Source organism: Zophobas morio, unplaced genomic scaffold (assembly GCF_036711695.1).
Source record: "Zophobas morio isolate AGI-343-1 ecotype UQ-CSIRO unplaced genomic scaffold, CSIRO_AGI_Zmor_V1 ptg000014l, whole genome shotgun sequence".
Lineage (NCBI taxonomy): Eukaryota > Metazoa > Arthropoda > Insecta > Coleoptera > Tenebrionidae > Zophobas > Zophobas morio.
Window position 1 is genome coordinate 7,914,968 of NW_026972119.1, and position 12,652 is coordinate 7,927,619.

General features: G+C 40.1%; 1 protein-coding gene across 1 annotated transcript in view; it reads left to right on the forward strand.

Annotated features, from left to right (window-relative positions):
• The first annotated feature begins 1,522 nt into the window (after window positions 1–1,522).
• The window catches only part of LOC135129261 (toll-like receptor 6), a 62,536-nt gene continuing 51,406 nt past the window's right edge, over window positions 1,523–12,652 (forward strand). The window contains exon 1 of the mRNA XM_064056421.1: window positions 1,523–5,772. Within this exon, the coding sequence (XP_063912491.1) occupies window positions 1,907–5,755 (3,849 nt within the window). The 5' untranslated portion in view covers window positions 1,523–1,906 and the 3' untranslated portion in view covers window positions 5,756–5,772. The remainder of the gene's footprint in view (window positions 5,773–12,652) is intronic.

Sequence of the window (12,652 nt, forward strand, 5' to 3'; positions counted from 1 at the left end):
ATCATTGTGTGGAGAATATGCTGTGTTTGATGAACCCTGATATATCTTGAATACATTTTTTTTTCATGAAGCAGGATGCATTTTCCACTTTCAGTCGTCTTATCGACCATTTAGCTGCCGTGAGATTCTTTTTATCTAACCGTTTTGGTATTATCCTACTTAAAAATCTCTAAAGAGTGTTTCATTTATTTAGTTTATCTAGACTCTTGGTAATTTATAATATATAATTTGGAAGTAAAAATGAAACACAACGCAGAAGTTTTTCAGACATTGTGCAGACTAAATGCAGCTGGATATGGTGAATGACCTAGGAAAAGGAATTTAATTTACCGTATTTGAAAATGTGAAATATTTACTATGTTTATATAATATTAATCCACTGCATTGCGTTGTCACAAAATATTAACTGAAATGATATTTTATAAAATTTGCCAGTCGCTGCTGTTACTACGTTGACTTAAAAAAAAATTCGAAAAACCACATGCTGATTTTTCGAGATTAATTTTTACGATAAATACAGTTATTCTAAGTTTCCGTTTAATTAATTCTAAAAATAAAACCTTGTACACTTACGTATTCATTCATCTGGTTTTATTCACATTTAAAAATAAAATTTATTACCTATTATTTCGTTTCAGTTTATAATTTGTCGCTGATTCACATTCGAACGATTGCAACTGCATTTGAAAATGCTGCATATCAGTTAATCTCTTTCGAAAAGTAATTACTTTTTTGTATACAATTTGCGTTATAAATAAACAGCTGCTAAAAAATACTGTACACAAAACTAAATATTTTGACTTTGTGTTATTTGTGCCCATAAAATATACGATTAAATTATAATATTTGCTGTTAAACTTATTCCAATGGTTATAAAATGTAAACGAGGACGAATTATTTCAAATTATTGAAATTATTTTTCAAGGTGGCATTTAACGTAGACATGTCAGAAATTTTGTTTATTGTTATACAGAAATCATTGACTTTGCTCTTGATGTAACGAAAACGATTAATGAAAGAAATGCGCGTAATAAATAAATTTAAAACAGAATTCGATATAGTGATAAATTCGTAATAAAACGCCGACTTGCTCCGTGTTACTTGAATTAAATTTCCTGATAAATGGTAATCTCGTAATCTCAATACCATTAGTTTAATGCCAACTTATTACATAATCATGTTTACTCGTCGTTCAGGATTCGCTTAATCGTCCAGGAATCGTTTATCGGCGCCGCTAGTTTCATGTAACGCCGGCCTATAAGCGCGGTGTTGTACATTATTGATGGCAATTGTCCGCTAGATTTAACATATTCAATATCTTGAATAACTTGCCGAGGAATTCTTTTCCGAGAGGATAAATTCAACGGGGTCTATAGGGCGCACAATTTCTTTTACGAGCGGCGCTTTTAAAGGCGGGGCGCAGACGCCAGGCTCGTTTGATCCCGCGGAGCTTCGCATACCCTCGGATCCCCACAAGCTCATGGAACGAATGCTCTTCTCACACACGTTCCAGCATCCGGAGTTTAGTCTATCACCGTCTTCGGAGCGAGGTGGTAGTGGTAGTATGTTCACATTCCGGGCGTGAACATACCAGATTTATAAGTCGACACGACACGATGATGACTCTGATGACGACACCCAAATCGCACTATTGCTTCTTCATCCCTTGAGCGAGTCGATACCGGAACTGTCTATTCACACGTTTGTGTTAACGTTATTATCATTGTTTACGATTGTCGGCCAGAGGGTGAACTATGCGGTTGTGTGGAAAGTGGGGCGCGAGTTAGTTGGCAATCGGGTGGTCGAAGAGTTAGTTTCGTCGCGACCGTGGTGCGGAAATGTTGTTTTCGCCCCGGAAATTCGAATCTACATAGCGCTCAAGCGATGAGGTAAAGACCGTTTTTGAATGGGAAAAATCGCGATGATGGCTTTGGGACTACTCGTGGTGTGTTTAGTGAGTTGTGTTTTCGGTAATGACGCTCCTCCGACGGACTCCTCCTCGCAACCCCTACGATACGAAGCCCCCGACGACTGCCAGTGGTGGATCCGCGAGTCCGCTGTGACCGGCGGCCAAGACGAAGTGGCCTTAACGTGCAATCTGAGGACCATCAACAGCGAATTCGACACGACCAATTTTAGTGTCATCCCTTCCGAGCACACCACTTCCCTCCGGATCGAGTGCAATGCGGAAATCATGTCCCGGAGCAGTTTGGACGACCGGAGTTTCGTCCATTTGACGAAATTGAGGGAGCTCGAATTGGAGCACTGCAAATTGGGCAGATGGCCGGCCGGCACTTTGCTGGGTCTGCGGGACCTCCGGAATCTGACCGTCCGGACGCACAACACCGATTGGCCGGCGATGAATCTCGACTTCGCCAAGGATAGTTTCGCTCCGGTGAGGCAACTGGAGCGGCTGGATTTAAGCTGTAACAACATTTGGTCGTTTCCGGAGAATATTTTCTGTCCACTGATCAACCTGGTGGGTCTCAACGTGAGCGAGAACCGGCTGCAGGACGTGAGCGATTTGGGGTTCCGGGAGAAGGCCCCCGGACTCCCGCAACCGCTGATCAGCGTCGCCGAGGACGATCAGCCGCATCGTGCCGAAACAGCACGCACGTTCGCACATCCTTGCAGTTTAGACATACAGGTACTTGACACGTCTTTTAATCATTTCGTTTTGATTCCGGCGAACGGGTTCAGTGCGCTCCGGCGGCTCCGGGAACTCTATATCCACAATAACGAGATTTCGATGGTGGCGGATCGCGCCATCGCCGGACTCAAAGCTCTGCAGATATTCGATCTCTCCAATAATAAAGTAGTCGCGCTGCCGTCTGAACTTTTTAAAGACTGTTCTACTTCGATTAAAGAAATCTACCTTCAAAATAACTCGATCAGTGTGTTAGCCCCTGGACTGTTTTCGAATCTCGAACAACTTTTAGCGTTGGACCTTTCCAAAAACCTTTTGTCGAGTTCGTGGATCAACTCTGAGACTTTCGCCGGTCTGATCCGCTTAGTACTTCTGAACTTATCATATAATCGCATAACGAAATTAGAACCGGCTTTCTTTAGGGACCTGTACACGCTTCAGATCCTCAATTTGGAGCATAATTCCTTAGAAACTATACCAGCCGACACGTTTGCTCCCATGAATAACTTACACACGTTAATTATTTCCTATAATAAAATCACGTACCTCGACGCATACTCGCTAAACGGGCTGTACGTTCTGTCTCTGCTGGCGCTTGATAATAATCTTCTCGAGGGAATTCATCCTGAAGCTTTCAGAAACTGTTCCAGTTTGCAGGACTTGAATTTGAACGGTAACTCACTGAAAGCCGTGCCGCTAGCGCTCAAAGATATGCGCCTACTGCGTACGGTGGATTTAGGCGAAAACTTGATCTCTACCCTCGAGGAGCCCGGTTTTCGGGGCATGAGTAACTTGTACGGCTTGAGGTTAATCGGAAATCAGCTTCAGAACATCAGTAAACGCGCATTCAACGATTTACCCGCATTACAAATTTTAAATCTCGCCCGCAACAAAATCCAGAGGGTGGAAAGAGGCTCCTTCGAGTCGAGCCCCAACCTCCAGGCGATCCGTCTCGACGACAATCTCCTCACGGATGTCGACGGATTGTTCACCAATATTCCGAGCTTATTGTGGTTGAACATATCTGATAATCAAATCGAACGGTTCGATTACTCGCTCATACCGAGGGGACTCCAGTGGCTCGACATGCACAAAAACAACGTCCGCGAGCTCGACAATCGCAATAATTTAGAGATGCAACTGCGATTGCAGACTTTAGACGCCAGTTTTAACAAGTTGACGAGGATAAACGCGGCCGCCGTGCCCGCCAGCATCGAACTGTTATTTTTGAACGATAATCTCATCACGATTGTCGAACCGCACACTTTCTTTAAGAAGACAAACTTGACGAGAGTCGATTTGTACGCGAATCAGATTGTTAGCATGGATTTGAACGCTTTGAGGTTAACTCCGGTGGATCCGGAGCGACCGTTACCGGAATTTTATATCGGGGGTAATCCCTTTCAGTGCGACTGCACTATGGAGTGGCTGCAACGCATCAATAAATTGGACCATTTGCGTCAACACCCTCGCGTTATGGATTTGGAGAGCATTTACTGCAAGCTCTTGTACAATCGCGACACGAATTATCTCCCGCTGATGGAAGCGGAGTCGTCGCAATTTCTTTGCACCTACAAAACGCACTGTTTCGCTTTGTGCCACTGTTGCGATTTCGACGCGTGCGATTGCGAGATGACCTGTCCCACGAACTGCACCTGTTACCACGATCAGTCTTGGTCCGCTAACGTGGTCGAGTGCTCCGGAGTGGGTTACACGGAGATGCCCAGCAGAATTCCGATGGACGCGACCGAAGTGTATTTGGACGGAAATAATTTCGGAGAGCTGTCCAGTCACTCGTTCATCGGAAGGAAAAATTTGAAAATTCTTTACGCGAACAATTCGAACATCGCAGCGGTTTACAACCACACGTTTAGCGGCTTGCGTCGATTAACGATTTTGCATTTAGAGAACAATAAAATAAAGGAACTGTTGGGGTTCGAGCTGGCAACTTTGGAAAATCTGCGGGAATTGTATTTGCAAGGGAATATGATTCATCACATCGACAATAGAACGTTCTTGGAGTTAAAGCAGCTGGAAGTCTTACGTTTGGACGGGAATCGTTTGAATTCTTTCGAGGTTTGGCAATTTGCACTAAATCCATATCTAGTGGAAATAGGATTAGCGGAGAATCAATGGTCCTGCGACTGCCATTACGTGCAAAAGTTCAAGGGCTGGTTTAAGGCGAACCATGGAAAGGTCCTCGATGCGGGTAAAATCGTGTGTATGTTCAATAATATAACGAAAGCTGTGGGCCCCCACATGGCGGATTTTAACGCGACGGCTTGCGCCGCCTACACCGGCGGAACCCGCGCCATCGTCGAAACCCAAGTCATGAACGACTACCTGCCCTTGCTGCTCGTGACGATGTGCGTCTTCCTCGCCAGCGTCGTCATCGTCTGCGGGGCCTTCTACTACCGCCGGGAATTACGAGTGTGGATCTACTCCCGGTGCGGCCTGCGAATGTGCTACAAAACCACCGCGTTCGAGGAGCAGCAGGACAAGGACCGCCTCTTCGACGCCTACGTGAGCTACAGCGTGAAGGACGAGGCGTTCGTCAGTCAGGTCCTGGCGCCGGGGCTCGAGTCCGGCGACCCGGGGTACCGGCTGTGCTTGCACTACCGGGACTTCAACGTGTCCGCTTACGTCGCCGACACCATCATCGAGGCCGTGGAGTCGTCCCGCCGCACCATCATCGTCCTCTCCAAGAACTTCCTCCACAACGAGTGGTGCCGGTTCGAGTTCAAGTCCGCCCTGCACGAGGTGCTCAAGGACCGGCGCCGCCGCCTCATCTTCGTGGTGAGCGGCGAACTGCCGCAGCGCGACCTCGACCCCGACCTGCGGCTCTACCTCAAGACCAACACCGTCGTCGAGTGGGGCGACCGCCAGTTCTGGCAGAAGCTGCAGTTCGCCATGCCCGACGCCCGCCGCCCTTGCGTGCACCAGAGGTCCGCCAACATCTACGCCACGGCGGCGCCCTCGCACATAGAGCGGTCCCGCAGCCCGGTGCTGCCGCCGCCGCCGCCGCCGGGGAAGTTGCCGCCGTTCCTCCACCACCCCGCCAGCCTGCCGAGAGACGGACGCACGATGCCGCATCCTCTGTGGGCGTAGCGGACGTTCAGCCGCAGGTGAGTGTTTCCATATATATTTGCTTAACCCTTGTTTACTCGAATGCGATTCGTTTAGCTTTTGCAGATGTTTCGCAGCCGTTCGAGCGGGGTAATTATTATTTAGGGATCGCAGGGGGTTCGCTATTGTTTTCGGAACGTTTTCGAATTCACGAAATTACAATTATTCACCTCTTTTTTAGCGCCGTCGGTGCGTATTTGTCTGCGCGAACGACCAGGGGGAGTTACTCATTTTCGCACCCTATACAAACCCAAATTGGATGTCTGTTGCCCTAGAGAATTAATCTCCATCAGGCGAACTTTAATAATTTTAAAGGGTACTTGCGTTTCAAAGACGAAATTTGTCCTACTAAAAAGTAGATAAGAGGTTTTTACGGCCGATTTAAGGGTTCTTAAAGATGTCGCAGCGATACATCATAGGGGGTAATTTTAATATCGACCACCCGAACGGAGAAGACCAAGCACTTAATTTACGATCTTGTAATCTTGTCGCAAGTAACTATATATAAGCATACATAACAGAAATATTTCATTCGAGAAGTATGCATCATATTGAACAGCGTAGCAGACTCTCCGAATATCGCTGGCAAAAAACTTCCATATTTTAGAGATTTTTGTCCTATAATTGTGTAAAATTATTCAGCTCAATAAATCTATTTCGGGCTGACCTTTCATTAATAATTTTCACAAAAAAAGTAAAATTCTTTTTTCTTTCAATTAGCACATATTTTAATATTTTTTATTATATTTCCTTTATGTAATTTTTCTTAGGTTTAAGACGACATTAAGCCGAATTGAGATATTGTTATTCTTATATACACATCAATGACCCGGAAACGACCGGCATTCAGACTTCTATCGTTACGTGTACTATGCATTGATATTATTATCGACTAATTTTAATCGTGATTTTTCCGAGAGTATAATTGATGTTGAATAAACATAAGCGTGGAAATACATATAATCAATATTATGAATTACACACTGCCTTTGCAATAACAACTACTTTATTCATTCCAAACACTTCACTCAGCTTAATGTTAAGAAAACAAGTGGCAAATTTACATTACAACGGTAATTTTATTGATCCAGGATCAACGCACTTAACCGATACATCTACAGCGATTTTAAGATTCTTGTTTGATTGTATAATTTATTTATAGTTATAAATAAATCAGATTCGTCACGTACGCTACTGAACAAAGTTAAATTTACACCAAATCAAACATTGATGTTTTGTTTGATAAGCAACAAACGCTAGTGTACAAATAAATAAAATCCATCACGAAAACTTACTAAATGTAGTCTTGCAATAAAAGAACTTACATTTTTAATGAAACAGAAGCGTCTACCAACCATATTTTTTTTACTTACCGACATAACTTATTTAGTTTCTTCAGGATTGTAAACAGAGTGGTTTAGAAATTTTTTGTAAAAAAATACGAGAATACGTAATGTTCGATTTATATTCGTACGTGACAGTAATTGATAAACCCGTAATAAAAATTATAATAAGCAAAGACTAGAATTTTCCCATACTGAAATTTAAATCGAATGCTTTAACGAAAACTGAATACAGAGTACATGAAAATACATTTCAAAGACGTGATGTTTGCAAGCATATCACAGATATTGCCAACAAAGGAATTATACCTGAGGTTAAGCACAAAATTTATTGGTCTACATTATGTAAATAATTGGCAGGCAATTTAAATTTTGTGCACAGACTAGAATCCACGAACTAGTTGTTAAACTACGAGTTTATAGCACTTTTCGAACAACTAGTTATATTCTCCAACTACTGGCATGGAACTAACTTTAAACTTTCATCATTCATGACTTCATACTTGATTGAACTCAGTTTTCCATAAGTTATCGTGAAGAGTGGTAGTTGAGCACGTTATCATTGTTGTTTGCCAAGAAAAAAGTAGAATCACACAAAGTAGAATGCAAACATCATAAACCAACTTTTAAAATCAGTTGAAATTAAATTACATCCGCTGAATTTACTTGAAAAATCTTAACTTAAAAAATGTTAAAAAAAACTTCTGTTGAGGCAACGTAAACAGTTTTAATTAAAATGAATATTTTGAAACGTTTGCCCTTTTTTGTGTATTTTAAACAATAGTAGGAGCTACATTAAAAAAAATATAACTTTTTCTTTGTGTAAATTTTAGCGATGAAGTCTTTGAAATAGTAAATGAATCGCTTTAATAAATTTATTAGAATGACGTGTCCTGTATTGATGTTATTGTCACAGGTTATTACTACGTCACAAATCACCTACTTTAACGGTTTGAAATATTTACGAAATCATGCATGATCTAACGTAGGTTATAATTTGCTACGTTTATAACAGAAAATATGTATGTATATAAATGTTATTGATGGTGCTCCCGCGGTTTATCTTCCACTGTTTTATTGCCGGATTATATTTACGAGTACACGGTTGTTGATTTTACTGTCTTGAGTTTTCCTAAATCAAAAATGAATGAAAGCGACAAGACGAGGTAAAACGGGTAAACAAGAAATAATAGAAATCCAGCATCAAATCCTTGTGAATTCGCAATTAAATTTTATGAAGTAAGTTGGGATTGTCCTCTTCTGCCTTATTGTCCTTTTGCTTCGGTGGCAATGAATGGAAGCTCTAACTATAGGCCGACCCGACTATTGTGCTTTAAAAGGATAGGAGGAGCACGGTGTGTCTCACCGTCTCGGTTTTCTATCGGGTTAAAACGAGACATTCTAAAGTCATACAAAGGATGCAGGTTTCAGTTTAACTAAGTCCTTTGGGTCGAGGTCGGTCGAGAAAAATATCGGTTGACATTTTTCGAGTGCACATATTATGTATGGGGTACAGTGCCGCGTAAAGTACTCTGTAAACAGACCCCAAAGAATTCTACGTTGGAGTGGGCATGCCTGGTTAACTGTACAAATATTTGGGTTCCACTAGAGGGGACATTATGCAACACGAATACAACCGATGGATTCGACCCGCAGCATTAATTGTCAGAGCAGCGTTGGCGATATTTTACCGTGGCACTCTTGTTCTCGCGTTTTTTGCTTTATGGGGTTGTTTCTTACGACATTATTGCCCCGCGGCAGTTGGCGCTACCGTCTACGACTAGAGAGTTATGGGTGAGGGGCGAGACCTCATAGCTGGAGCATGATTTCCCCATTACATTTCCAGGCCGGTCTCGAATCGAATTCGTTACAACATGAGGCCTACCCTGTAATTTCTTCGCCATTGAAAACCCCAAACCCAGCGGCACGTTCACACTTGGAATGTTAATTATTGCCGAATTGCTCCAATATGTGCGCTAACCGTTTCGAAATTGCTTCTACATTGTCTTCGTAATGTCGAATTAGTGAGAAGGTATAGCTGGATAAACGACTGACTCATTACAGAGTTTTTTTTTCGAAAGATCTGAGGTTCCTTTTACTACAACGTACAAATAAACACCTTTCTGCAGCCACGATTATGAGCGTCTGGCATTTGTCAAACTTGTCCGGGAAGTCACAAATCTTTAGAACTATTCTTCAGATGATTGGCGTACACAATGATGCGGTGAAAAAAATTTTAAATGTGAAATCGGAATCGACGATTCGTTATTTCTCATCAAGTAGATCGTCAACAAACATGAAACTTGTGCAAATGCGACTTTAAAGTGTGCTTTGGCAGAATTTCTGGGCTGCAATTCTAATTCACGATTGATTTCGAGAGGGATAATTAAACAGATGTGCCATTACTCAATGTTTCGTTAAGCTTTTTCATTATCAGGCGGATTCTGAAGTTAAAAAGCGGATGATTTATCCATATTTTGTGTCTGGTCTGTTATTACATTGGTTAACCGTCGAAGGTCTGATCGTATCAGTGTTTCTAGTTTTTTTCTATTTCCCGTGCCAGCACAAGGTAAACATTGTAACACGGTCATCTTCACATTTTTTTTATCTGCGTTTCGCACGTCGAAAATACGAAAATTTAGGTTTCTCGTTTTTGTCTCTGTCGTCTGTCCGTAACTAATCAACTGTTGACCAAAAAACTGGTTACTAGGGATGTACCGACTCTAGGTCTGGCCGACTAACCGACTAGCCGATTGTTCGGCCAGTAAAAACCGACTAGTCGGCCGACTGTTCGGCTTTGCTAAAACCGGTTTATAAATGCCACAGACAGTGTGTTTTTTTTTCTATTTCTCTGACTACCTTAAAAATTTGTTTTATTTTAATAAAAGTTCCTTTGTTTTCCAAAAAATGTGTTACATTTGTTTGGATAATTTTAACATTTATTTTTTTTGTACTAACTCAGTACAAAAATAAAGAATAACAGAATTTAAGGCCCGTTTATACGATATTTTAACTGAGATTAAGTTGACCACGCGTTTAACAAGGCCATTAGCGACTTCTGATTGGCGTAGAGTCGGTCACATGGTACTTTAACGCCGTGTTAAAAATTAAATCGCAATTACATATTTAATTGAGGTTCTGTAAACCGGGTTTAATTGTATTATATACTATTTTAATTTTAATAAAAAAAGCCGACCAATCGGCTGTTTAGCCGACCAGTCGCCGACTGCCAGTCGACGATGAAAAACGGCCGAATAGTCGGCTTATCCGACCGGTCGGCCACTAGTCGGTACATCCCTACTGGTTACATATTCAAAATATTGTTTCTTAATTACTACTTGAAATATAATACCATACACACGTCTATAACGCAAGGTTCAATATTCCACATGTTTATAATTTGCGAGATTACAGAATTAAATTTTTAAAAATTTTAGTTACACATTGAAAACAACAATTGGGCGATTATAGGACATTCATTAATTATTTATTGCCTTAAATTTATTTATTTACTCTCTCCGAAAAATTGATGACGTCAGTTCAAAAACAAAATGTAGAGTTTTATTGGAAAATGCTTCCTGATTTCACTGCTTAAATTCTTAAAATAATTAATAATATATTTTGATATTTTTGATTTTTTTTTCCAAAAATCTGGATGGTGAAAACTCTACACATATCACAAGTGTACATTTTGGAGACGATGAGAAATACATATATGTATACATAATTTGACGACAATCGGTCCATTAATTTCGGAGATTATCTGTCTAATAAAAATCCGGACAGACGACAGACAGACAGACAGACGGACGGACGGACGAAAACGGGAGACCTATTTCTTCGCACAGGTCATGAAAGATCGAGAAAACATAAAAGTAGGTAGTTTACCGATGGACCTTACTTCCCTTTGATATGTTGTTTTAATAATAATCATCGCATTTAATAGTAACTGGATTTGATAATTGTTAAATCCACAAGTTTTCACTTAATTTTGTGAAGGCTTAGTTTTTCCATTTTACATAAATTTCCTTAATTAGAATCGTACTTAGTCAGCGCTTAAGAAGCAAAGTTCCGAGGACAATGTGATATTGATTAACTCAGTGTTTTCAAAACCCATTTAATCAAATAGTGCGATAATTAGTAGTAAAATCTGCTACAGAAAAACACACAAATTGTCACAAATTTACAATTAATATTTTGTGTTATGTTCACTTCATATTTATGTCAATTATGAAATACTACAAATTAATATTTCATTATATTTAAATTAACCTGCACAACAGTTAACCTTTTCAATATCTAGCGTAAACTGGAATTTGTCACGTTCGTGTGATCCAAAAGGGAAAATAATGAAGAAAAGGACAATAGAAAAAAGTATCCGTATCATCAACATACTCAAACAAAACGCCCCGCTGCGCTTGGCTATAATACCAAAGAGAAAACATCGATATCTCCCCCGAGGTTTACCCTTTTCATACCGAATCTACATCCTCATTTTTAAATTAATTAATCATATTCTATTGATTCTGGGGAAACTTGTCGGTATTTTACGTATACACAAAGCCGTGTATAGAAAATGTTTTCTGTTTGGCTTACCATGACACAACAGATTCTCTTCGCTGTACTCGAAACCCGAAAACTGTTATTTCAGTGCCTGATGTACCATATTTCTGCATTTTATTACTTTGTCAAGTAACTAAGATATCACAAGGGGCGATTGTATCGAGAGAGCAATAAAAAAACGATCAAAGGCAGACACGGATTTTTGGAAGTTTGTTGCATTTTCAACTCATATTTTCAATTTGATTGAATTTTTCTTATCGTGGTTTTTATTGCTCTCTCGGATACATGTTGTGTGAGACGGTATAAAAAATTACCAAAATTATTATAACATCTTTAATCCTAGTTTTCCGTTTTCTAAAAAAAGAACGAATATCAGTGCCTTAGAAACAACAAATTATATTTACCTTCCATTTGCTACAAAATTTACCTAAAAGATTACATCTTATACAGTGGTCGAACTGCCGTTGTATCGAGTCTTAACGGGATTATCTGAACAACAGGAATTTATGAAATACCAGTTTAAATTTATTTAGGATGTTAGGATCCTGTCCGAATTTGTAAAGTGGGAAGATAGACTTAATTTTTACTTCAACTAACTTACATTAAGAAAAACCTGTACACACGTATCTTGACTGATCTGTAGACGAAAGAATACGAGTAATTATTGTTTTAGTTTGATTATCGTATCCAGATAAAATGCCGAAATATCGAACGTATCACTTTATTATGGATTACCGTACGATGGATCTGCAATTTATGGAGAGTAAAATTAATAAAAATAAGTAATTCAAAAACCAATCTGGCCAAATTTGGGCGCTTTGGAATATTTTATGCCTGATAAAATATTGATTTACTTGAAATCATTGTAATTTCATTGGTGTTACTATTATTTAAGAGTCTATAAATATAAAATCAATAATTACTTGATTTAGGATGAACGAACTAATTATTCAAAAATTGCCAACATAATACA